Source organism: Coffea arabica, chromosome 2c (genome assembly GCF_036785885.1).
Source record: "Coffea arabica cultivar ET-39 chromosome 2c, Coffea Arabica ET-39 HiFi, whole genome shotgun sequence".
NCBI classification, from domain to species: Eukaryota; Viridiplantae; Streptophyta; class Magnoliopsida; order Gentianales; family Rubiaceae; genus Coffea; species Coffea arabica.
Genome location: NC_092312.1, coordinates 16,716,526 through 16,743,084, shown reverse-complemented (window position 1 = coordinate 16,743,084; position 26,559 = coordinate 16,716,526). Strand labels below are relative to the sequence as shown.

At 37.5% G+C, this 26,559-nt stretch overlaps 4 protein-coding genes and 1 non-coding gene across 13 annotated transcripts; 2 read left to right on the top strand and 3 right to left on the bottom strand.

Moving 5' to 3' along the window:
• Nucleotides 1-80: 80 nt before the first annotated feature.
• Nucleotides 81-4,994, bottom strand: LOC113726360 (probable E3 ubiquitin-protein ligase ARI2). 2 transcript variants are annotated; one of them, XM_072074702.1, is made up of 8 exons: nt 4,609-4,994; nt 4,472-4,504; nt 4,082-4,114; nt 3,680-3,959; nt 2,609-3,089; nt 1,627-2,175; nt 1,381-1,544; nt 81-570 (listed from the first exon to the last, which is right to left on the bottom strand). In XM_072074702.1, the coding sequence occupies exons 1-8, from the start codon at nt 4,726-4,728 to the stop codon at nt 425-427; spliced, it is 1,806 nt and encodes a 601-aa protein (XP_071930803.1). In that variant the 5' UTR covers nt 4,729-4,994; the 3' UTR covers nt 81-424. The 2 variants fall into 2 exon arrangements, with proteins under 2 accessions (XP_071930803.1, XP_071930804.1); XM_072074703.1 differs by lacking the exon at nt 4,472-4,504 and having other exon boundaries at nt 4,609-4,993.
• A 1,812-nt stretch (nt 4,995-6,806) lies between these two features.
• On the top strand, nt 6,807-6,880 carry TRNAN-GUU (transfer RNA asparagine (anticodon GUU)). Its single transcript has one exon. It is a non-coding gene; the product is annotated as a tRNA-Asn (tRNA).
• Nucleotides 6,881-7,640: 760 nt separating this feature from the next.
• LOC113726359 (uncharacterized) lies at nt 7,641-10,486 on the bottom strand. 6 transcript variants are annotated; one of them, XR_011839065.1, is made up of 8 exons: nt 10,294-10,485; nt 10,066-10,162; nt 9,835-9,973; nt 9,226-9,308; nt 8,965-9,099; nt 8,719-8,823; nt 8,273-8,395; nt 7,641-8,129 (listed from the first exon to the last, which is right to left on the bottom strand). XR_011839065.1 is itself a non-coding variant. In XM_072074700.1 (8 exons), the coding sequence occupies exons 1-7, from the start codon at nt 10,380-10,382 to the stop codon at nt 8,281-8,283; spliced, it is 771 nt and encodes a 256-aa protein (XP_071930801.1). In that variant the 5' UTR covers nt 10,383-10,483; the 3' UTR covers nt 7,641-8,124; nt 8,273-8,280. The 6 variants fall into 6 exon arrangements, 4 of the variants coding, with proteins under 4 accessions (XP_071930801.1, XP_071930800.1, XP_071930802.1 ...); XR_011839066.1 differs by having other exon boundaries at nt 7,641-8,124; XM_072074700.1 differs by having other exon boundaries at nt 7,641-8,124; nt 8,273-8,403; nt 10,294-10,483.
• Nucleotides 10,487-11,771: 1,285 nt separating this feature from the next.
• LOC113726358 (protein TIC 62, chloroplastic-like) lies at nt 11,772-18,303 on the bottom strand. Of its 3 annotated transcripts, XR_011839064.1 has the most exons (13): nt 17,925-18,300; nt 16,625-16,742; nt 16,462-16,534; nt 16,318-16,366; nt 15,978-16,154; nt 15,437-15,518; nt 15,215-15,287; nt 15,026-15,136; nt 14,398-14,550; nt 13,665-13,798; nt 12,460-12,636; nt 11,984-12,218; nt 11,772-11,883 (listed from the first exon to the last, which is right to left on the bottom strand). XR_011839064.1 is itself a non-coding variant. In XM_072074696.1 (12 exons), exons 1-12 carry the CDS (start codon nt 18,118-18,120, stop codon nt 12,116-12,118), a joined length of 1,446 nt encoding a protein of 481 aa, XP_071930797.1. In that variant the 5' UTR covers nt 18,121-18,300; the 3' UTR covers nt 11,905-12,115. The 3 variants fall into 3 exon arrangements, 2 of the variants coding, with proteins under 2 accessions (XP_071930797.1, XP_071930798.1); XM_072074696.1 differs by lacking the exon at nt 11,772-11,883 and having other exon boundaries at nt 11,905-12,218; XM_072074697.1 differs by lacking the exons at nt 11,772-11,883; nt 15,978-16,154 and having other exon boundaries at nt 11,905-12,218; nt 17,925-18,303.
• Nucleotides 18,304-21,929: 3,626 nt separating this feature from the next.
• Nucleotides 21,930-25,521, top strand: LOC113731331 (4-hydroxy-3-methylbut-2-enyl diphosphate reductase, chloroplastic-like). The gene is made up of 10 exons (XM_027256537.2): nt 21,930-22,377; nt 22,578-22,774; nt 23,190-23,369; nt 23,466-23,597; nt 23,708-23,782; nt 23,865-23,970; nt 24,053-24,147; nt 24,814-24,999; nt 25,101-25,187; nt 25,300-25,521. The coding sequence occupies exons 1-10, from the start codon at nt 22,107-22,109 to the stop codon at nt 25,363-25,365; spliced, it is 1,395 nt and encodes a 464-aa protein (XP_027112338.2). The 5' UTR covers nt 21,930-22,106; the 3' UTR covers nt 25,366-25,521.
• Nucleotides 25,522-26,559: the final 1,038 nt, after the last annotated feature.

Genomic DNA, 26,559 nt, shown 5'->3' with positions numbered 1-26,559 from the left:
TTTTTCATCTATTCCCAAGAGAAATTTAGGCATTGGCCACTGTCAGAACTATGTTAGCAATCATTGTACCCAATTAAACATTGAAAGAATCTCTGAATGTCATTATTAATCAATAAGAAATTGGTCGTCCTCGACTCCCGTCTTAGAAGCATCCCAATAACTATGCACAATTCAGTACCGACAAAAGCCCCGCTAAAAGGCTATGTACACCATAACGATTTTCCAAGAGGACAAAGTTGCTTAGCAGTCCAATCCCTAGGTTTCTCTTCAATAGTAACCCAAAACTATTCAACAGACAAAACTAAGAGAAACAAACAAAAGCGGCAGAGTAAGTTTGCCACACCCACAGAATGGTCATCTCAGTCGGATGAAGTTGCGGTTTAAATTAGAGCTGTACAATTGCAATATAAAGAGCCACTGGGCATTAATTCCTGTCAATTGCCTCCGCCGGCAAGTTAAGATCAATCAGGCTGCAACCAAAGCTTCCTTTTCTGGCACGCTTCCTTGAAGGACATCCACTCTCATCAGAGGTCCCAGAGGCTGATGGTTGATCTGATTCTGTATTCCCTCCTACAAAATGTGCCACAAGTGTCAGTAAAAGCTAATATTCATAGATTGGTTTGCATTTAGCTAAAGACCCGAGTATTCTGTATCAGAATCCCCATTTTTCAAGGAAAAACAATCCCGATAAAGCACAAGCAAATAGGAAAAGGAAAAAGATGTTCAACAACCAAAACATTCAATAGATATCATACAGACCTTTTTCAAATGTGGTTCTCATAGCAGAAACAATTGAAAACAGTGCCTTGAAAGAAAAGGTCATTGTATAAGCAATCTTTAAAAAAAATGTTTATATGCCTGAAACCGGCAGGAAAGCCTTCACAAACAGAAGATAAAAGCTTGACATTGAAGCAACTTGGTTTCAGTATATTAATACAGGATTTATGTTCTATTAGCAATAAGCTTCTTCCTCAACCCCATCAAAAACATCATAAGAAAAGCATAGATCATTTCTTATCTGCTTAAAATTTGAATAAAATCTGCACATTCACAGAATGAGAGGTGGTCATTTTCAACTCTTTGATATCTTTTTAGTTACACAGCTTGGTAAACACAAATATATTGCATAGAAAAATTAGGATACCCATCAAAGTGTGGTGTACATAATCAAGAATTCTTGTTTGAGTATTCAACAAACTAATTTCCAACAATCACGTCCCATTTAAACCAAACCAGCTACCAGCTCAATTAACTACTCTACAGTGACATGCGGGCAAAATGTTCTTGTTTACAAAAACTGGATTCCATGACCATTAATGTTCTAGCATAAAGTTTCAAAGTACCAAGTGATGAGGTAGAGAAAAGTCAACAGACCCCTACCATTTGTCTGACTGTCTGATTCTGGATGTTGATTTACATTGGTTTTGCTGCTCCGTCCAATGGCAAGCTCTACTGCCTTCTCAATGCCTTTTGACTGATATGGAGCTATGTTGTGAACAGAGAACTGGAGAGGACCCAATAAATCATTCTCAATACATTCATACCTGCAAAAGCAAAGAACATCAGATAGTTTAACTTTTTTTCGAAAAATTTTTTGTAGTTTGACTTTTCGGCAGGCATACTCACATCTTCTTGCAGAGGGTATCAGTTATAACAGAGATATTTATTACTAGCATCCTTATGTCCATAATCTTTTTCTCCTCGTACTCATCAAATGGCTCCTCAATGTACTTGGATAGCTTCTCTACATTCGCCTCAAGCTGCTGCTGCTGGTCCTCAAATAAATGTTGTTTTATTTCTCTTTCCTCTTTTGTCATCTCATCTTTGAACAATTCATCACCAAACATATAGAAAGCAAATGGGTATGAAAATGAAAGTGCACGCCTCGATCTAAAGAGCCTGTACAGTCCATTTGTCACCCAGCTGAAATCTCTCAATCTTGAATCTCTTGCTTCCAGGTTGGATATCTTTTCCCTGATAGTCTCCCTGAGTCTAGATTCTTGCTTAAAGGAATCAGTATGAGCTTTATAACGGTTATGGTAATGCATGTAACGATAAAGGTCTCGCTTTGCACGCTCAGCCTTTTTTTCCCGGTCTTCTTTATAGCGACCACAGCTATGACCAGCTATAGAGGACCAAGTATGGTCTCGGCCTGTAGCTCCACCACATAGCCAACTGGATCAAGAGTTTGAATGACAATGAAAGTAAGTCCGTCAAAAAATTTCGCCAGGTTTTGTCAACACAGTACCACAAATCAGCCTCAAAAGAAATTCACTAGTGGATGTGAGCAAAGTGTTCACGCATACATTTACCCCACACACATACCATACAAGAGTGCAAATCATACAATTACTATAGAAGCACAAATTTGGTTTCTCTAAAATTTCAACATGTACAGAACAGATATTAATGTCAACCCTTTTACTTCAACTCTGAATTAACATAGAGCACGGTGTCCATCTAAAAATTTGAAAACATTTTCTACATACATATTCAATAACATGACATGCAGCATATACTGGGTTCTGAATAGAAGCTTTCGTATTTCCGTGTTACGCTAAGTATCAACTTGAACCCATAGGAAAGAAGCATGAGAAACGAAACTCACCAAAATGCTTGGCCACAAATGCAGCTAACTAAGTTGCAACCACCGTTTTTTTCTACGGGTTTGTGACACTTAGGACAAGGCTTTGTGTTGACTGTAATCCAATTCACAGTTTCTGATTCATCTCGACACTTCTTTGTCCAAAGCTCCCACATTAAGCATGAGCAAGGTGAATGTGCTTCTGACAAGCAATTAAAACAAAATTGTAAGCTGCACGAACATTCGACCTCACAAAACTCATCATCCTCAACACGTATTGCATTCCCACAATGAGGAACACTGGGACACCATTTGACCATTTTGTTGTCTTCAATGTATGATTCAAGAAGAAAACGATCGAATTTCTCTGCCAAATCAGGGTGTCTCTTACTAACTAGATTTCTTATAACAGTTTCATCGCAAATAGCAAAGCATTTGTGCGCCATGCACCTGATCCGCTTACTCTGACCCTCATTTATCTTCACAATAAAATGCTCAGTCCAACCTAAATAACATAAACTGATATGCTTTAGCATGTGAAAAAAAAGTATGAAAACCAACTAACGAAAGCAAGATCAAAAACTATTTGTGGGAGCATTGCAAAGAGCGCCATTAAATTAACAAGTTATTTTGCTCAAAGGGGACAGATTAAATTATGATGAACAGAAATAAAACCAACAGGTTATCATTTTTTTTTGCAACGATAACATTTCTATAACCTACTCTATCCTATTCTAAGGGGAGGGGGAATCTAAGTGGCAAGCACCAACAGATTATCATGGGATGAAGAAAAAGAAAGAATTAACTAATTGACTTAAAGAATGGCAAAGATATTTAGCCCATAACTTTCCACAATGGAAATTCGTAATGCATCCATGGAATAAGAATTCAATTGTTTCCTATTTCATAGAAGTATCTTTCAATCAATGGCTATACTTAGACTTAGGCTAGGGCATTTTTGGCTATGTTAGACTATAAAAAGATGATAATAAATTGTAGAGTCACCTTTTTTTTTTTTAAAGAATACATAAAAATGTCTGAATTTTCAAAAGATCCCATCAAGTTTTTGGCACCGTTTAAAGAAAGATTGCTTACAGTTGTTGCAAAAACAATGGCCACAATCCATGCTAGTCACCTCATTTCCAGGAAATTCTTCAATGCATATATTGCACAATACTGTAGATGAAGATCCAGGCATATCAGAATCTTTATTTTCACCCACAGTTACACCTGCTTCAGCAAACAACAAAGCTCTCCCTTTTTCCACAAGGATTGCTAAGACCTTCTCAACATCCCATCGGTAATGGATAAGCAGGGTTCGTGCATGATGTTCTTGTAGAGATAGCACTTCCATTACTCTTCGCAGATCTTCCTTCTGTACAAACATTAAATCTCTCAGTTTGACAGGACAAAATTCCGGAACAAGACTGCATACTGACACAAGGCAAGACGACCATTGCAAGAAATAAGACAAGAATCAGTTCATATTCTCCTCACCTGTGCAGCCAAGAGAGACTCTTTCGTGATTACCTGCAAAACCAGCGAGGAAGGTCAGGTTGACAACATTGTATTCCAAACTAACAATTGTGGTAATACATTTAAATGCAGCAATCTGATTCATTAAATGCAAACCAAATTGTGGTATACAATGTGCAAGTCACCATTAGTTCAACCAGAAAAACAATTTAAACAATGAAAGTTTTTTTTTTTAAATCTCAGAATGCTATTAATTAACAAATAAGCAGAAAACGAAACGGTAATTAAGTTGCCAATGAAAATAAACTCCATTAGTAAGTCTTGGTCTGGAAGTACTCCCGAAGTATATAAAACTTAAATAAGAAGGAACAGAAGATGCACAAAATACGAAGGGTACAATTTTCAATTCACCAGCAAAATCCTCTCCTTCATTGTCATCCAAAACTACGATAAAATCACAAAAATAAAAAGGAACAATGAATATGCAGAAGAATACTCAATTTTCAGTGGAATTACAAAAAAACAAATAATTTTGTTTGCAACCATACCTTGCTGGAAGGGCCTTTAAACGGCATCCAGTGGGAGTCAGAATCTTCGTTCTCGAATCCGTCCGGCGATTCTCGATCAGAACTGTCGTAATCTTCTTCACAACTCATCCAATCCTCCATCAATCACTTGTGTATATATGTAGGTATCAAATTATTTATAGCAGGAGAGAGAATGAATAGGTTGATCGAGCTAGACAAATTTAACCAGTGCGATCGGCTAGTAGAGAGAACTAATCGCTGTTAACGGCGAGATCGAGGTGGATTTCCGGTAAGGCAGTCGCGGCTGCCGGCGGGAGGAGAGAGGAAATATGCTGCGTAGTTTTCTAAAGTGAAGAAGGGGGAGTTTTCTCTCATTGCCTTTTTGCGGTGACCTGACGATGGGGAGGCAGCTCATGCAGGTTAATTGCCAAAAAACAAACGGTAAAATCTAAGCTTAACGACGTCGTTAAGGTAAGAGTGTGGTGGAAGGATGCCAACTGCCTTCCAAGAATTAAAAGTTAAAACGAAAGGAGGAGGTAAAAAAAAAAAAGAAAAAAAAAATGCTCAAATTTTATGATAATTAAAAGAAATATTTAAAGAAATGAAAAGGACTTGTAATGGGTCAAGTCAAACTTTCAACGGGCCAACCCGCTTTGCTGTAGGAAGCAATTTGTAATAAAATTATGAACAATAACATGAAGGATTTTTTTTTTTTGGGGGGGGGGGGGGGGGGGGGGGGGGGGGGCTCCAAAATAACATGAAGGAAGTTGAGAAAACTCTATGAAAGCTTCTTGATGCTACATGTAATTGACCAAAGAATTATCTACACCCTATCTAAAAGCATTTGCCAAATTAAGTTGTATCATCCTTAATTCCAAAAGTTTGAAAGTGCTCAATTAGTATTCACCTCCATTTACAACTTTTGTCGTGTATCAGTGTGATTTTTTCTTTTTCCTTATTTTCGATGTATGGGCGTGCATTGTTTAATTATACAATAAGGGCTTGTTCTCAATTGATTTTGATTTTATATAAGCTCATTTTATATAATTAATTCTTAAAAATTGGATTTTTAAAGTAACTCACATGTTCTCGTTTAATTAGAAAAGCAATTTTATTAAATGCATGGGTGTTCTCAAAAAAAGTTAAAAAGCTGATTTTTGAAAATAAAATGACCAAATTGCCCTTATGTGCTATATAAGTGGCTTTTTCTAGCTAAAATTTTTTTCCATGTAATTAGTTATTTCTCTTGTGAAAATTTAAGTGTTGGATAAGAGAAATCAAGAAGGAAGGCCTTGATGAATTGGAAAATAGGATGAGAAATAGAAAGAAATGGATAGAGATACACGGCAAAAAAATTTGCCTAGCCTTTAAGTAGTTTACTAATTATATTAAACTTTGAAAGATAATTTTGTCGTGACAAAAGAGAGGAGACGGGAGGAGAAGATAAATGGTGGAGGAAGGAGGAGAGGGAGGAGAAAGAGAAAAAAGCAAAAAAAAAAAAAAACAAAGTATTACCAGCACTAATCCCTAGCGAAGCCTAGCGAAGGTGCCTGCGCTAGCGGCCAATAGTAGGGAGAGAGTGAGAAGAAAGATTAGTGGCTGGGTGGGGAAGAAGAAGAATAGAGAAATGAAAAGGAAAAAGAAAGAAAGAAGAAGAAGAAGAAGGAAAGGAAAAAGAAAAAAAAAAGTTTTATACACTTTATAAAGTTTTTCTACAATTACTCATAAAATTCACTTACCAAACAGGCCTTATATATAAAATGAGAATCTTGAGATTGGTGTAAAATTAGAGCGAGACCTTGATGAAAACAAAATGTGTCACTTAATATATTGCTAAATATAACTTTATTACTAAAGACAACTTCATCATTTTAACTGTTTACTTCCCAGTAACATCTTTATAACCGTTGACATAACTACTATTTCTCCAAAGTAATCTATCACCCTTCTAAAATATTATAAAACGCTTATTTGGCATGGTCAAATCCTTTTAAACTACAACTTCCTAACAAAAATAATTTTATAATTTTAATATTTTTTATTAATTGTACACGCGTTGACTGTGCGGCTGTGCCCATAAGCACTGGTACATAATTGTCTGAATACAGTTCAACAACTCTTTGATGCATCTAATTTTACTGGACGTTCCTTCGAGAGAAAAATGAAGTGTTGGATTGTGCAAAACAATAATATAAAGGCAAAAATCGTTCGCACAGAGCGCTGGAGTAGCTCAGTCGGTTAGAGCGTGTGGCTGTTAACCACAAGGTCGAAGGTTCAACCCCTTCCTCTAGCGTCAATTTCTTGTTTTTTCATTGTAGATAATTTTTGGTTGCTGTTTTCCTTCAATTTTGTCTATTTGCATTGTAGATCATTTTTCCTTTAGCTTTTTTCCGTAATTTTGTCCATTTTCGTTGTAGATCTATCAATTTTCTGACGTCTATTGTTGTAGATGACCTTTGGTTGCCGTTTTTCCTTAATTTGTCCATTTTCATTGTAGATAGCTTTTCCTTAATTTTGTCCATTTTCGCTGCAGTTCTATCAATTTCCTGTCTTTTCTTGTTGTAGATAACCTTTGGTTGCCTTTCCTTCATTCTATTTTCGTTGTAGATCTGTCAATTTCTTGCTTTTCTTCTTGTAGGTGACTTTTGGTTGCATTTCCTTAATTTTGTCCATTTTCGTTGTAGATGACCTTCGGTCTTTTCTACTCCAATAAAAGCTAGATGTGCAAGCCCCATTTAGCTTTTGCTTTGCTCTTAAAGGCGTAACTAGTTGCTTTTTCATTACATATCAAGTTTGCTACATCAGCTAAATGACTTAAAGTTCACCAAACAGAGGTAGCAATGGTCTATTAAATGTAGGACACCCCACAATACCAGTGCTGATCCCCAAACAAGTCCCTAAATCCGGTACATTTTTTTTAAAGAAAAGCCGGAGGCTCCAACAATCATGTTTACCAAGAAGCCATTACACAAATTCGTGAAATTGGGCCTTTTTAAGGATTCCTGCCCGCTCGGATACATGCTCTAAGATTTTCCATACCACCAACACCTATCTAGGACGTAATTGGACAATACTCATTCAAGAAGCAGAATTAGAAGCCACTACATTATCTCCCTAGGCTATGCTTGCCACTTATAAAGAAAGCTAAAAAAGGGGGAGGAAAAAGGGAGCTTAAAGAAAAAGTCTCTAAAAGATCATGATAGCTTTGGCCATCAAAAAGTGGGAAAACAGGATGATAGCTTACGCAATAAGAATGATTCCATCCAACAGCTTTGAGTAAAAGGCATGGCCGTTCTCGTGGTTTATACCTAATTGACTGAGTCACTAATCATGTATGCTTAGAGACATTGGAAACAAGCAACACCCTGCACGGCCAAATTACCTGTGCGTCTTCCCTTTGGCTGCTAAAATTTTGTGAGACGAGGGGGAACTACAATAAAGAGGTAGCCTAAAACACTGCCGACATGATACAAAGGCACTTCTTGCACAAATTAGTGTTGAATTCTGTTGCTATCATCACCAAAAGCTTGTCACATTCTTCTCTTTGTTCTCCAATTATATGCAGAAGCAAAGAAGGTTGTCAGAACAACTTAAGAAGCATCAGAAACGCTTCAACTCACCCCAAACTTTAGGCATCATCAATGTTAGTCCGGAAAATGAAAGCATAAGAAACGCTTCAACTCACCCCAGACTTTAGGCATCATCAATGTTAGTCCGGAAAATGTAGTCTTCAGAATCTAATTCATCGTGGTAAGGAGATATAGATGGCATGTCGATCCTCTCAGTACATTCAGCACTCTCTGACATCCTGTGCCCCTGCAATTCACTATTTGATCACTCACGTTTCCAGGAGAGACTTCACACTCTTATGTGCATTTTTTTTGGGTGGGGGGGAGGGGGCGCAACCCCTCTATTTTGATGCCTAATTGTAATCAAGAAGGCTTATGTACCTCCAATTTTATCGCAAGTATTCAAGTATTAGCAGAGATAGAAGCATGTCAGTCAGTTGAATGCAAACACACTTGGAACAACACAAAAGCCACAAATATGTTTTCTAGAAAACGAGTATTCTCAATGGCATGCTTACAAAGGGCTCAAACAAATTACAAGATTGCAATTTGCAGGACTGACCTTTTTCAAGATGTAGAAGAAATAGTGAAATCCATCACCAAATGTTCTCCACTCCGTAGACCAAGTAAATTCTGAATTACTAAAGAAAGGACGACGAAAATGTGGCTGTAAGATTCAAGAGCAACCGATCAGATTTTCATTTCCCACAATCCTCCCAAGAAAGAGAGAGCTTGAGAGGTTGCTATCAGCAAAAAGTTTATTATCTAAGCCAGAGCAAGAGAGAGAAGGAAGTCATGTTCCTGCTACCTGGCCAAAGGTGATTGAAATGAAAGTGCCATGAGTTTTCAAAACCCTATGAATTTGACGAAGCATTGACATAACCCTGTCAACTGTTTCAACCCGTGGGTTCCATGGGTCACCACTGTCCACGAACAATACATCCTTCAAATTGAAAATTTCATGGATACGTTGTTACTGCGAACAGTCAGGGATATATCACAAACCACACAAGAAGGAAAAGCGTCCAGAATGCTTAAAAATCAGAACTTTTGCAAATTTTAAACTTACCATGGTTCCCTTCTCTATAACAACATCAAAACACCCATTGGCAAATGGAAGATCCAGCATGTCAGCTTCCAACACCTGAATATCTGACGATAAATGACAAAAAGAACAATATAAATAATTAATCACCTAATGCTATGAACCATCTAGGAATATAAATATTCACCACCAGATGCAAATCGCTAAACAAATAACATAACTAAACATATGTTGTTACTATTCCCCGCCTAGTCCACAAGCATGAGGAGGGCTGAAAATTGAGCATAGATAGGTTTACTTGCATGAGAAGAGGCAATTTCCACGGCATTCGGCACGTCTCATACTTAATATCTAGCACATCATTGTGAGAGTCACCACTAAAAGTAAGTCTATCACTAAAATTTTCTACTTTGAAAGAAGCGAGAAAGATAAACTAATTTGGCCCAAAAGTCCAACTCCTAATCTTTATTCTTAAATTCCAACTTTCCATTGGCGACTGTCCCAATTGATTTTAACCTATATCCTATACAATGACAAAAAGAAACATACTACCTTGCAGAATCAACCAAAATAATAAGCTTGAAAAGAACTTGAAAAGGGTTCATGCAAGTAAGTTAAAATAGCACAACAAACCCTTGTAGCCCTTGGATATTAATCTCTGCTTCATCTTCTCCACAGCCACAGGTGACAAATCAATGCAGGTGAGCTCAGTAATCCCATCTCCATACAACCCTTCACACAGCTGAGAGTTTCCACACCCCAGCTCCAATACCTGTACAGCATACTTGGCTCAGAAACCCCAATTGTAATTTGCAAACAATTTTTAGGGGGATAAAAACACTTGTACAAGTAGAGTGAGGTTACAGAAGAAGCTGGATTAATGTGGTCAAGGATGAGATGACGAAAGTGAGAGTAATCTTTGAACCATTCGTAATGTTCCTCATGAGAGAATCTATCGTCCCTGAAATATTAAATTTCCAAAGAAAATTAAAAAAAAAATAAATAGGGAGGACGTTTTTCAGTGAGGAAACATAGCACAAATGGAAATTTCACGGTCTAGCTTTGTGGTGTTGGTTGAAAAGCTCTCCTTACCAGTAGTGAGGGTCAAGATATGCGGAAGCGGAAGCAGGAAGTACGTCACTTTTATGGGATTCAACCGGGTTTCCGCTCAGATTTTCCATTTTCGTGGTTTTAGCAGATTGGAGAATGGACAGAAAAACCCAAAACCCGTTTGGAGAAGAAAAGTGTGAAGAGGACCAAATTACCCCGGACGAGGGCTTCTCCAGTAGTGCTAATTAAAAAAAGAAAGAAAATTAATAGGAAAATGTTATTTCCACATCTATTTTTGTTAATCACATTATTATTACTATCATTTTAATTATATAATTTTTATTTATTATATCATATCATAAAACAAATGGTGGAAGTATAAATAATAAAGGATGGAGTGCAAACAACATTTCTCAATCAATAAACAACAACAAAAAATAGATCATTGATCATATCATAAAATAAATGGTGGAGCGTAAATAATAAAAGATGAAGTGTAAATAATAAAAATATTTTCCAATCAATAAACAACGACAAAAAACAATAACAAAAGACAGATCATCCAAGGCTGTACAGACTGTGTTTATTCCTAGTAATTACCTAGGGGAAAAAAAGGCTAATCGCTCTTTGCCCCCTTCAATTAGGGATGATCACACTTTGTCCATCTTCGTCACATTTGCTATAATAGCACTAAATAAAATAATACATTCGCATCTTAAACGAATTTTTTTTTCAAAAATACTATCAAAATTTCTGCTAAAAAATATGAATTTGGAAAGGTTGTGTGCACGCCATATGTCATTAGAACATATTTGAAAATAAAAAAAAAAACTAAAAATACGAGTTTATTTATTATGAAATTTAGATGTTACTGTTTTTTAAATTATACTCTTTGTGTATGAGATGTGAGATTAATACAACTAGTAATTTTATCGAATTATTGATAGTATAAGCATATATGAAAAGAGTGCCTTCTGAGTTTTTGTTAGTTTCTACATAATTTTGATACCGATAGAGTTCATCACTTGCGTTGTACACTATTTGTTGATAAGTTCCAAGTACAAGGAAGTTTATTTGCGTGTAGGTACAATTTTGTGATTCAAAAATTCAGCTTTGCAAATTGCTGGTTTCTCATGAGCTGACAGCACATAGTCTTTGGGATCTCTGAGGCTGGAATGATTGTCAGAGCAACCGTTTCGGAAGGTGTAACATTATTTGCACACGATGTAACATTATTTATAAAAGGTGTAACACTAGAACAACATTTTTGTGGATCCCATACGACATGAAAATCGAATTATAATAAATGATCTGAACCGCACAAATTTTTTTAATCTATTCATGACCGTGAACTTTCCGGAACGGTAGACAACCGTTCCAGCCCCTCCTCTTAATCTTTGCTTTAATAGCCCTATCACGATGGCATACTGGCGGCTCACTCAGCCAAAACTATCTAGCCCGCGTCCAACAACACCCATACCCCCCCTCCCCCCCTCGGGGCACAGGTAAGGGAGACTGAATTCTGAAGCATAGAAAGCATATATAATCTCAAGATGGTTAACTCCATGGTTTGTGTTTCAAAAATTATTTGAAGATGGCATGGGAGAACTTGGAGGCCTCAAGTCATCGCACCTGCATATCCGAAACAATAGATGAGGGAAAAATTATCAGTTTAATGATCTTCTCAGCCCAGCAGCATATACAATTTGACAATAATTTTTTTCTCTATTACTCGACTCTGACGCAATGTAGCTTCAGTGCCATAAATGGGGTCATTAGAGTTTATAGATCTCATTTGCAGTCTACAACGGATTTGCCTGGTGAAAGGTCAGAGCGGGATTGCTTTAATTCTGGCAGGCTTATGTCAATTTCCCAGTTTATCTGCAATCGACGGCAGCATTTCGTTGCTTGTAGATGACACAGGTGCATTAGGAGATGGTGAAGATGGGGGCTTCAAATCAGGGTATCTGAAGCAACAATAAGATAAACAGACTTGGATTTTTAGACAGGAGGCAATGGAGCTCAATGTAACAATTATGTAGCCTCACGTAATGCAGCAAATTAAGAGAGAACAGGTCAAACAGCAGTAATAATCAAAACTTGACCAGGGGTCCCAGTCTGCATGATGATGAAGATTTTGATTTTTAATAGAGGTAGATACAGCACTACAATTCTTCCATGCAGGGAAATGGGGTATTATCAACTCACACAAGATAGGGCGAGTGACGAGAAGCCACTTTCTGGGGATAATTCTCCTCACCAATGTTGATTGTGCCAACATCATTGCCACCGGTAAGTTCTGACAGGATATCATTTGAGGCATGTACCTCTTTTGGACCACTTGGAGATGGACTAGGAGAACTGGGTGGCTTCAAATCTTCATATCTGTAAAAAAATAAAAATAAATAAATAAAATCGGTTATTTAGCAAATAGACTCGTATCAGCAAAACTGACAGAAGACAAGGAAATCAACATACATAAAAAACATGTTGCATAGGGAAAAAGGCACAGCTTTTTACAAGTCAACTGCTATCAAGCTAAACTAGGCAATAAAATTGCTTGTTCTTATTGTTTAGGTGTTATAGCATACCCTGAAGGCTTAAACTACTCCCATACCATGGTAAACTTTGGTGTAAATACTAGATGGACTTGGACGTGCAGGTGGTTTGAGACCATCAAAACTACAAGAAGAAGAATAGTGACAAAGCAGTTCATATGCGCTCAGCACGAATAGCAGTTCATATCCACAATGCTAGGATATTATAAATAAAGGGAGATTTTGCTTATTTTGTGCTGTCAGCCTGTCACATAGACACTTCGGACAATTTTCTAAAACTCAAGTGTTTGACACCACATATTATATATAAACATCTTAACCCTAGTACACCTCATGTAGCATTAGAAAAAGTGAAAGAATTCCGTATTATGGATGGTGTTCTTTGGTCATGGAGACCCTCAAATTTCCATAAGAAAGATCATATGCAGGTTTCCTTCTTTGGTAATCTTCAACTATGAGTTTTTGCCAAAATGGTAGTAGTTCAGACAAATAGTTTCCCCTTCACAAAATTCTCGTCAGCAGTTTCTTCACATAGATCCGAGGTCCAAAGTCATCCATGACATAAATGGAATCCAATTTCAACAAGAATCAGAAGTAGAATAACAGCAGATGTCGAGGCATATGGAATTGTGAAAGGTGATGAGGGATGGCCTTTTTAAAGATGGAGAAGAGTTAACTACTGATGGGTTTGTCGCCTCTATACTTGGCTTGATGGAAACAGAAGTAGTGCTTGGTGTTCGAATAGGAGGAGTAGGGGGCTTTAGATCTTCATAGCTTCAGGAAGTTGGAAATTACAGTTTTTATTTTGGTGAGAAATATTATAATTCACAATGAAATATCAGTTTGCATGCTCACGCAGTATATGGAGAGAGTGGCGTCTTTTCTGCAGCCTTTGGTTGGACAGTTTCTTTTTCAACAGTAGTCCTTGGAGTTCCAGAAGTGGCAATTTCTGTAGCTGCAGTCCCAGGTCCAACTGCATCATCTAATTTCTAGAGACAAGCCCAAAGTACAGATTTCATCAAAGGGAGGCAGACCATGAATTAAAGTCAATGTACATTGCAACAACTACATAGAAGAGTTTCTCTTAATTTTGGTGCATCTTCAGTCAGAACGAAATAACCATTGCCAATTGAAGTAACCTGAGGCCTGCAGTATCAAGGTACAATATCTACTTTACACCTAGGAATATGAAGTTATTAATTTCAAGTAGGGCAAACTACCTTGACAGCCACTAAACTATTAGTGTGCACACTTTTGGTCAGTGAACTATTGTTGTTTCCAAATCACCTATGCAACTATTAGAATGACATACTTCTTGGTCATTCCATTGTGGTTAACTCTATCAGGCACATCAGATGACCTATGCGTGAAAGTCATTGCCATTTGATTTAACCCCAACATTGGATGGAATCACTAATGTACCATATTAGAAGTTGAGCTGCCGATTTGAAAATGAAAATAGTCTAGTGGCCAAACAGTAGGTGATGCAAATAATTTAATGGCCATACAAGTTTTTTGCCTTTTTATGTATGATGATTGTTATGCAGCAGCTACTGCCAAATCTTCAGCAAGAAATAAATAATGTTACCCCTGGCGAGAACACTTCAGCACGTTGGGATGGAATTTTTGCAAGGAGCTCCCCCATGGGAGTCAATGGAGCTGTAGTTTCTGCAATTACTTCCACCACCTTGCAGTATGAAAGGCTGCGGTTCTTTGCCATAAAAGCCATAAGTTCAGCCACCTGACAGTATAAGTTGATGTTATTTTGGTTCAAAAGCACAAAATCTTGAGTTTCTACTAGTACAACTGACTATTGATCAGGAAACAAAGTATCATTAAGTAAGTTCATATAATTTGCAACTTAAGACAGTATAACTAAGTCCAGCAATTTTGAGAAGACAAAGACCCCTCATGAGACATATTATATCTCAGTTCAAAAGAAGGTAGTTGTGGCTTCTTAATATCTGGGCTAGGTAGGGCTATCCGCATTAGTGTATTAATATAACTGAAGCACAAAAAACTTGGTTAGTTACACTAGGATCTCCAATGCAATAGCACCTTTGCACTAATTTAGACTACACGGCACAGCCTTGGTCACATGTATCTTTGTTACCAATACAAATTAGTTGTTTGCTTTTGTCTGGGAACAAGGTGGTCTCCACCAAGTGGAAGCAGGTATCTCAAGCAGGAAGCCTCTAACAAGATAAGAAGATAACCTGAAGATTTGACACTAGACCACCAAATAAAGTGTCTTCCTGTGAAACAGTTATATTGTGAGTTTCCTTGAAAGCATCAGTAGGCCGCTCCATCCCTCCTGGTCGAACTATCTGAAATAAGAAATATGCAAGGAGAAGCAAGCAAAATCTAGTTGAGGTATTCTGTACATGTATTCCAGAAGATCTTACGGTATATGGAAGTCCACTGGCAAGCAGAGCTTCTTCTGCTTTCCTTTTCCAGATCAAGACTCCCCAAAACAAGCTTTTGGGAAAAATTTTAAAAATAAAAATAATTAAAAAAAAAAACAGAGCACTGTCAAAAAGTAAAATATGCGAAACAGATTTTACTGTGTTGATATCCACAGTAACACAGAAATTTCCATGCAAATCAAGAACGTTAAGACTACTTACTTCAAAATAGCTGCAGGAAATCCAACCTTATTTGTTCCAAGAGATGTCAGTAAAATGAAGTGGTCAACTTGTGCAATGGTTGCTGCAGAGAAAACCAGTTTTAGCCTTTTTTTTCCTTTAAACTCCATGGGAAATACTAATAGATGAAACATCAAAATTGCAGGAGAATACAAATTCTTCAGCATTCACCTGGTTGCCTTTTCTGAACAAGTACTACTCTCCAACAAAATCTCCAAACAAGATAGGAACGAGATCAAACTTAGTCAACCATGCATGAGTTAAGACCCTTTAATTTTTTCACAAGCAGAAGTCAAATTCTTGAGTTGCCATACAGCTGGTTAAACAACATGCATCAAGAAAATCAAACATATTTTTCTTCTGTTCTACAACTACATTTTAGTGTGACCAAAGACGTTTTGTTGGAATATTAATCTTATCTACCATGCCGTCACTTCAGTTTCAACTTCCATCGATGTCAGTTTAATAGCACGATAAGCTGACATTAAAAGGAAGCTCCAGCACAGAGGCCAAAAAGCCTTACCCGCATCAATAAGGTTTTTGGTGGCCTGATAGTCAATTCGATATGGACCACTAATATCAAATATTTCCTTCTCACTGGCACCAATGCAGCATATGACAATTGAGGCATTCCCCAGTGCCGGACCAATCTGATCCTTCTTCTCTAGATCACACTCAACAATCTCAAGCCTCTCTATGGCTGGCTAAAGACCAAAAAGAACATGTGATTTTCTACAGAAGCATATTCCCTTAAAGCATGAAAATGCATTTAAATAGATAGTTCTTCATATCAATCAGATTGAGAGCATAGATAAGACCACACACTCAAGAGACGACTGATACTACTAAAAATTTCATCTTACGTGGCGTTAATCCAGTTTCAGCAGCATCAAACTTCATCTGTTGGACACTCTGAAGGAAAGAAAGTAGTACTATTATATTACAATCATACTCATTTGCACAAGACTAGGAGTCAACTAACTATGTAGTTATCATCGAGATCATACTTGCACAAGAGATTCAGCTCTTTGAGCACTTCGAACACCAGCTCGAACTCTACTTCCTGATTTCAAGAGCTCCCTGCAGCAAAATTTTGGTTTCTGGTACTTTTAGAAGCAGAAGTTTAGTCTGTTTAGTTTGTACTTAGTAGTTAGAGAAATAAAAGTCAACCTTACAGTTCGTGACCCAACTCTCCCTGTTGCACCAGCGACAAAAATGAGATTTCCATCTTTCAAGACAACATCCGATGGGGCGGATTCTGCAGTCTTTACACTAACTTTGACAGCAACTTTGCAGAAACACAAAAGCAGATTAAAGTAAGGTGAAGAGATACGTGCTAGGACAACCATTTCCACTTCAGTAAGAGAGAGAAGCAAATATACTGAAACAGACAGAAACGAAACTCATTTCTTCATGAGTAAGTAAATCCATCATTCAAGCTAATTACGATATGCTTTGTCCACTCATTTAAGTCTCATTTCGATGTTTTCCAAACCCCACGTGTTTTAAACAACATTAAGGATTATTTTCCAAATTGGCCCTTAATATACAGTAAGTAGAAGCTAACGCAGAGTGCATACGACCGATTTGCAAAGCACTGCTTTAACATAATTCAAGGGCCTAGCATTCAACTAGGCCTGCAAAACTTTCTATCTTCCAGCATCAAATACATTCGGGTGCCAAATTAGAATTCAAAGATACACAATGAAACGCTGAGTGCGTTTGGATGGAGTATTATTTGAAATAATTACTGCAGTACTCTTTATGATATGATGTATGTGAGATAAAAAGGTGGCTGAAAATATAAAAAGGTGAGTTAGAAAATGTGTTTACAATGCAACTGAAATATTATTTGGAAAAACTTAGCTATCCAAGATCATGTTGCGTAGTGAATTCTACAAGAGTCCGCGACTAAATTTCATCATAATAATACCATTTTCCTCGAAAGGCAGCTACAACAAAGTAAATACACCATGCAAAAGCATAAGTTGATCAGCAAGCAAATGTCTAAAACGTGAAAAGTTGAAATTCCTAAATGGTCAGTATTGAAGTTTAGCGGACACTGGCAAATGCCCTTCACACAAATTTTAAGTTGCCAAACTATTTTGCTTTCAAGTAATCTTTGAGTTGAAAAATGAGATGTTAGCAACATTCTTCTCACGTCAAGTCATCCAAGCAGGGGAAGACCCATCCCACCATATATGGCTGGAACCGGAGAAAAACGATGATCAATTCAGAATTGTTTGGCCTCCAGATTGAATTCAAAATCCGGGAGCAATTGAGGAACCACAACGAAGCTAAGGATAACTTTCAAACGGTCTTAAACCGAGGGATTGGACTGTTATCGTCCTGCAGTTCCGCAATGTAAAATTCCCCTATCCCGTCAATTGCCAAGCCACCACACTCTAGACAAAGCATTACAGTGCCACATTCCAATTTTTGAAAGGGAAGTTAGTAGTAGGATTTGTACCTGAAGCATGAGGTCTGATTCTGACATGAATGGGTTTAAGCGTCTGGCCGTGGCCGTCTGGGCATCTCACAATATTAGAAGACCCGAGTTTCGCTACCTGACCACGTAAAAACAATGGCCTCTTTGTCGACAACCCACATGGAAGTGCAACGTCATTAGTCAAGGTGACCGACTGAGGAGGGCGGAGGAGCTGCATTGAATTGAATTTGAGCCCCCGGGCAAATCTTGCTAACAGCAGAGAGAGAGAGACCGACTTCTCGTGGGTTCGACTTTTCAGCTTCTCCACTCCACATTCCCGAGTTTCCCAGCCCAGTTGTTCTGCTTGTTATGATGGCCCGTCGCCCGTGCGGGATCATTCATGGACCCAAAGGCGTTTAACACCACATGCTGCATATCCATCTTTATCTAGTAGTACTTGGTAACTCTCTTTTCTGATCTGAATTAGAAGAAAGTGGATATAACATTTGAGTGACAACATCCCAATTCCCTTATCACCTACCTTATGCTGCCTGAACCTGTCTTGCCGCTTAATTTGTTGAAAATGCGTCATCCCAATGTATATTTCCTTCAGCATTACGAAGAGAATGTAAATTTTCGCCATGTTAAGGCATTAAAAGCTAGAGCATTGCAATTTTTAATATCAGTGACAGAGTCTAGCTCAACTACACGAGTTTTTTTATCAAACAGTTCACAAGCAGCTCAAGTTTGTTTTGTTGTGATCCCTAACCTTTTAGAATCGTGCTGTCCCCTTACCTTCACGTAAACTAATAACTTAGCGATAGCTGTCCAATTCTAGGGGCGTCAAACCGGTCGGAATTGAAAAATTGCGGACGTGACCCGAATTCGGGTCGGGTCCATGACTAAAAGGTCCAACTTTAAATATTTTAAAATTAAATTCAAAACCAATCACAAATCCAATATACAAACTTAAACAAATCAAATTACAAAACTAAATCACAAATAAATCGCAATAGTCAATCCAAAACTAACCACAAATCAATCTACAAAATCACTACTAAATTATTTGTTAATTTGGTAAAATAATGTATTTAAAAATATTTATATTTTATAATTATTAATATATTGTTCGGATTCAGGTCGAATATGAGTCATCAAAATCCTATATTCCGTATCCGACTCATTTTTATTAGAATAAAGGGGGGTTCGAATCCGGATCTGGGTGTCGGTATTATTTTTCAACCCAAGCCCGAAAAAATTTATCCGATCCGAGTCAAGTCCGAGATCCAAATCCGACCTGTTGACACCCCTATCCAATTCCATGGCAGGTTTAAGCAATTGGAAACTGATAATTAGTAGCAATGGAAGTGTGAAATCTAATTCACAAATATATATATATACTAGTTGAAAAGTTCATTCGATGAAAAAGCAATGAACAACGGAACGCAGACTCGTCGGTCCATTTGCCCTTTCTCTTCCTAAAATGTTCTTTCTCTTTACAGAAAAATGCAGGAGCTCTGCTACTTTGCATATGATGAGGAGTTGATTAACGTTACCTTATAGTTTTTTTTTTTTTTTGTCCCTTACAGACAAATATGCTTGAGCGGATCTGAAAATACGCAAGTTATACTAGTCTAATGCTAGTAAATGATAGAAAAATGGCAGTGAGCATTGTTGACCATGTGTCTTGACTCTCGAGGGAGGGTCTAAAATATCTTCAAAGAGATGTCCAGTCCAGATGCGCAACATTACAATAATACATTACTATTACATTAGGCAGTTGTCAATATTGAATGTTTTCCTCCCACGTTAACAATTTGGTATCCCATTGAGTTGTCAACATTGAATGCATTCATCACGTGTCTCCGACACCGTTGAAGTTTTGGAGGCCCAATTTCACCTCTCTCGCTCACTAGCTGACCAGTGATGGTAAATACACCACAATTTAATGCGCCCTCTCTTTTTTTATAACCGGCGCTTAAAGTTTTGCACATCAATTAAGAAAAGTTTTTCATTGCTTAAACTTATACACTACTTTCCTTTTGTACCCTCATTAATTGTCCAATTCACCTATATTTTCTCTCACTAGAATACTAAATGGTACTGTTTCACTAGGCCAAAAGCAATGCAAACTAACTCCCATCAAGCAATAATTACTAGGAGTAGTAATTAAGAACCCTGTATTGGAAAAGAGAGATAAAAGGATAAAATTGTAAAAAAATAATTAATACTGTATGAGGATAATAAAATAACAGATAAAAGTATACTAGAGCAAATTTCTTAAACGTCAGTTATAAAAAAAGGGAGGGAGTATTCAAAGTTCACTTTTTAGTGGGGTATTTACTTTGCAGCCACAAATAAACTAATGTTTATACCTTGAGATCTCAAACTCAACAGTCTCACTTAAATTATACAAACTCAATGGCGTGTCAGGAGCTGACGAATTTTCAAGAGGTCTGATTCCTTGAATAGTTAGAAGCGTGTCCAAGCCCTCTCTTTGACGGAAAAACGTAGATGAGATGAGTCTTTATATTCGTAACTGGACAGAGTTGAGCTAAATGACAATGTTGCGGTTGGTAAGATATGTCGCAACAATTTTCTTTTTTCTTTTTTCTTTTTTTTTTTTTGTGAAAATTGGACCACATTAGCACTGGTAAATCTATCATTTTTTACAATAAAATGACTCTGGTATTATAATACCAAATGTGGCATTAACAATACCCTGATTATTTTTTTTTTCAAAGAAGCATAAAGGAATCGACAATAATAAGAATGAATGATTCCATCAACAAAATAACATAAAAATCAATAAACCCATAAATAGTGAGTGAGAACAAAAATTTGCATATAACTCAACTTGAATTGACCTTATGGATCATAATTTGACCACATCATAAGCTATGACCACATCAGCATACCCCCAGCTCTTAAGTTAAAACTCAAAATCCTTACTTACATAATCCCAAATTAAGGTAGTTTAAAGATAAGTTCCGAAATCATATTCTCAAATTGTACGCAAGTATGTTGCTCCCACTTTTCTTCACCCTGTTCTCTTGGCTGACTTTTCCAGAATCTCTTATAAATGCATTGCTAGACCGCCGCCGAGGAGATTTTGATCCAGTGACTAAGATTGAAATTCCAAAAATCAGAGATATTAGATTATAATAACGAGTTTTCATCTCCATATCCTCTCCATATTTCTTAAATTTCACTTATCCTCAGCTGGAAATAATTTTTTTTTTTTAAAAAAGCACTACTAAATACTATTCCCTCCTTTCCAATTATATAATTCCGTTTTGGGAATTCAATTTTTAAAAAATAATGATTTGATTTTAATGTTTATACTTCTCATTTCAATTTTATCACGATAAATTTAAAATTTGAATTTGAATGATAATATGCCGTGTGATTAGAGAAAATGACTATATATTAAAAAGAGAGACTAAAAGGAACATCTTAAAATGGAAAGTAGGAGAACGGAGGGAGTAATACAAAATACAATCATATTCCATCTTTGAAAGAAAAAAAAAAAAGAAAAGAAAACCACGTGTCTGGGACGGTACAGCTAGGCTTGTACATGTGCAAATCATTATTAAGTATGTTCATAACACTAAAAAATCATTAATTACTTCGGAGATACCGCTAAAAAAGATAATTGTTCATTCTTAACAGAAGAATCAGCTGCTAATTAATACCCCGTGAGTGACTTATCGCGGTCGACAATTAATTTTAGACACTTGAGAAAAATACTCCGCATCAATAATTGCAATTAAAGTGAACGGACCCAAGCAAAACTTAAAAAAAAAAAAAAAAGGTACACAGGAACGCTAGCAGAATCCAACCCAAACACGTAGCATTCAACACCCCCCGCCAGAAAAAATTCGTGTGATTCTCTTCAGCTAAATGCCAAAGCCCAAATGGCATCTCAGCCTAGCAAAATACTAGCAGCGTTTAAAACACACCAGTCCTCACCAACCCCCCAGGGAATAAAAGGAAAGAAATAAACAAAAGATTAACCAAATTAATTAGAAAAACGCAAAACGACAAAAGCGCATGGATCACGAGCTCCGACAGGACCACAAATCAGATGCTCCGTGTGGCACCAAAACCATAAGAAGGAAGGACTTAATAAGATTTTGCCCGCTCCCCATCCCGCACCACCTCCCCCAGTCGCCACTAGCGTACGCCTGCTAACCTCCGCCACTTCCACCGGAAAACGTCGACATGGCAATTTCTCTGCAATTCTCCCGCCTATCCACCGCTACCAAGGACTTCGCCTTGCCCGAGCCAAGAATTTCCCGCTGCCGGAAACCTTTCTCCGTGAGATGCTCCGCTCCCGGCGAAGCTGCTCCTTCTCCTTCTGCTGCTACTGTAGACTCCGAATTTGACACCAAGAAGTTCAGGCACAACTTAACTAGGAGCAAGAATTATAATCGCAAAGGATTTGGACACAAACAAGAGACTCTTGAGCTCATGAACCGCGAGTACACCACCAGTAAGATAACTCTTTCAAATTACTTTTGACTTCAGATTTCTTTCTTGAGTTTTTCGTAGAATATGGCGGCGAATATGATATATGTATAGCTCAGAAAAATAAAGGAAATACAGCTTAAGTTTATCATACTATGTTTTCGATCGGAAATTAGAGTGTTGTTTTGATCCATCTATAAATATATATATATATATATATTGCAGGTGACATCATAAAGAAATTGAAGGAAAATGGAAACGAGTACACATGGGGGGATGTTACAGTCAAACTTGCCGAAGCATACGGGTTTTGCTGGGGAGTTGAAAGAGCTGTTCAGATTGCTTATGAAGCTAGAAAGCAGTTTCCAACAGAGAAGATCTGGCTCACAAATGAGATTATCCACAATCCTACCGTTAATAAGGTCTTAGTTCCCCCAAAACTTTGATATAATCCATTCACTTGGTCTACAATTATTTCGATTTTGTTGGGCAGCTTTCCCTGCCTGTATTTCTCGAGTTAACTGAACTGGGTGGTCATGTCTTTGCTATGCTACCTTGATATAATCCATTCACTTGGTCTACAAATATTTTCGATTTTGTTGGGCTGCCTTCCCTGCTTGTATTTCTTGAGTTAACTGGGTGGTCATGTCTTTGCTATGCTACTTTGATATAATCCATTCACTTGGTCTACAAATATTTTCGATTTTGTTGGGCTGCTTTTCCTGCCTGTGTTTCTTGAGTTAACTGGGTGGTCAAGTCTTTGCTATGCTACTGTTCCGTCCTTTCCTTCTCATTTTGGCTGATTATACCATTTCATGATCAACTGTATTACACCAGCGACTGGAGGAGATGGCAATAGAGGAAATCCCTGTTGAGGACGGCAAGAAACACTTTGATGTTGTTGACAGGGGTGATGTTGTGGTTTTGCCTGCTTTTGGAGCTGGTGTAGATGAGATGTTGACTTTGAGCGACAAGAATGTGCAAATAGTCGACACAACCTGCCCTTGGGTTTCTAAGGTATGTTTCTTACTAGCTTAGTAGCCTATAAATTGTTAATGTAATTCCACAATTACACTCCACTCAAGAGCATCCAATATTTGCATCCTTGTCAAGGTTTGGAACACTGTCGAAAAGCATAAGAATGGAGCCTATACGTCGATAATCCATGGTAAATACTCACACGAGGAGACCATTGCCACTGCATCATTTGCTGGAAAGTATATCATAGTGACGAACATGGCAGAGGTATATTTAACTGTTTTTATTGTTTATTTGAAAGCGGCATCTTGATTATGAAATATAAAGAACATGCACCTGTAGAGTTAAGATTAAACAAGTTTCTACACTTGATTCAGGCAACATATGTTTGTGATTACATTCTCGGAGGTCAACTGGATGGATCTAGCTCAACCAAAGAGGCATTTATGGAGGTGCAGTTCGAATCACTTACGTTTCATTGGCTGAAATTGTTTATACCCTCCTAGTATCTCATGTATCCTTGTTTTGCTGCAGAAATTCAAACATGCAGTTTCGAATGGTTTTGATCCCGATGCTGATCTTGTCAAACTTGGTATTGCAAACCAAACAACAATGTTGAAGGGAGAAACTGAAGAGATTGGTTAGTTGGTTTTCTACGCTATAGTTCCGTGATTTGTCAATGAATGGAAAACTGTGATGGTGATTTGGTTCTGGAAATACAGGTAAATTAGTGGAAAGGACCATGATGCGCAAGTATGGAGTGGAAAATATTAACACCCACTTCCTTAGTTTCAACACCATCTGCGATGCAACTCAAGTACATTTCATCTCCTCATTCTATTATTTTCCTTCATTCATTTTTTGAAAAACTAGTTTCTTAAGAATATTGAAGGCTCAAACTCGACTTTCCTCTCATTTACGTGCACAATTTGATTCTCCCTCCTTCCAGATGTTTCTGCAGAAACCTACAATCATCTTCGTGGATGGATTAGTTTATGTAGCATACTCTTCTGCCTTTGATTTAGTTTGCCAAGTTAAAGATCTTTGGGATCTCTAGGTTCAAGTTTTTTGAAGTAACTAGTGCTTTTAAGATCACCTCCCCCTGCATTATGTAGCATAGCATTACACTGGTACAGAACATAATTATGAACATCATACATGCCTCCTGATCAATCATCCTAGGGTGTCCATAGTTGATGCTTGTTTACGAGGGCTTATAACGCTGGTTGTTTATTTCCTGACTCGTTGCTTGAATTAAGAACTGATTTATTATTATTATTATTATCTTTTTTTTTTTGGAAGAGGCTTGCTTTTAAGAATTTTCGTACGTTTCAGCCCTCTTCTTGGGCATTTGTGTACGCTGGGTCAAGAGCAAGTAATCTGGCGGAAAAGGCCACTAGCATGAAGCTTAGTCCTATTGTATTTTATTGTCTCAGAATTCATACTTCTCCTCTTGTAGTGAGCTAATATTGCCTTGTATCAGGAGCGGCAAGATGCCATGTACAAGCTGGTTGAGAATCCACTGGATCTTATGCTGGTCATTGGAGGGTGGAACTCAAGCAACACTTCACATTTACAAGAAATTGCTGAAGATCGTGGAATTCCATCTTATTGGATTGACAGCGAGCAGAGAATAGGTCCTGGAAACAGAATAGCTTACAAGTTAATGGTATGTGAACGTGAACGTGAATAACTTCTTGTCATTTCAAGCTGATTTCTGAATTATAAAATCTTCTCTCATTCTATTAAAATTTTTGTGTCATCTAACAGCATGGGGAGTTGGTTGAGAAAGAGAATTTTCTACCTGAAGGTCCCATCACCATAGGGGTAACATCTGGTGCATCCACCCCTGATAAGGTAATTTCCTAATCTTGTTGGAGGTCCTCAATTAATATTTATAAGGTCGAACGTTCAATTACCTGATTTGTGGGATTCAATTTTTTTGTCTCCTCACCATGCACTTGGCCAGGTCGTCGAGGATGTCCTTGTCAAGGTATTTGACATCAAACGGGAAGAAGTCCTGCAGCTGGCATGAATTAGTTTTGCAGGAAAATATGGTAGTATTGCTTGTTTATCTGTAAAACCAGCTGAAACTCAAAGTTACGAGAGGCAATATATGTAGTATAAACAGGACGACCTTGTAGATGTACACAATACTGTGGCTCCGTTTGAATTTGATTGTTTTTCATAAGCTAGTTCTTCACACACAAAATGCTATAGTAATATAGAAGTAAAAACAATTTCTAAAACACAAGTTTTTCAAATATACATAAAAAAAAAAAAAAAAAAAACCTAACCCTTCTTTCTTCTTTCATCCATCATCCACCACAGACCACCTCCACCTCCTGTCCTCCCTTTTCATTCCGATTTTTCCCTCCATTCTCTCCTCCTTTTCCTTCTCCTCCTCTTTCCCTCCCTTCTCTCCTCCATCCAGAAAATGGGGCAGGGGGAGGGGGTTGCGGGAGGAAGAAGGGATGGTGAAGTTTTATAAAATTTTAAAAATATTTCAATAAAATTTTAAATTTTAAAAATACCTCAAAATACATTCTAGAAAACAATTACTAGCCACGATGAAAGTTTTTTACATGCATTGTTATCTCGAAAAGACAGTTCGTTGTCGTTCAGCAGCTGTGAATTGGAAAAGTGGCAACACACCGAGGCTAATATACTGATCTGAAACGTGCAAAAAGGATGACAACAATTCCGAGGACGTGAATATTTGTGGAATTGATTTTTCAAGTTGTGCTCTCGTTAAACCTTCACCTCTTCGATTAACATCAATGCTTTTACGTTTCTAAAAGCTGAAGGCCAAAGATTCAAAGTTGTACTTGAATCAAAGGTTTTAACTATCCTACACAAATGATTGCCAAAAGCCAGGATCCTAGTTTGATTGCAAATGCACGGCTGGTGGAAAGAACTTATCTATGATTTCCAACTCCTTGTGACCGTTTAACTGAAATGCCTCACTTGGATGCTCTCTCTATTTCAGTTCAACTCAATTAGGAACTTTCTTGGGGCTGCGTTGTGCCATCCCCATGTAATTTATCCGTTCTTCAACTGGCGCTATCCAAATTAATTAATATGCTTTAAGGTGGGCTGATGAACCATGTCTTAAAACTCAATTTTCACCTAAAAATCATGTGGGATTTGACCATTTACTTTGGAGCCAGTGCAAACAACCATTCCACATCCAAGCCAGTTTCAAGGCTTCCTGTATAGTGTGGATGAC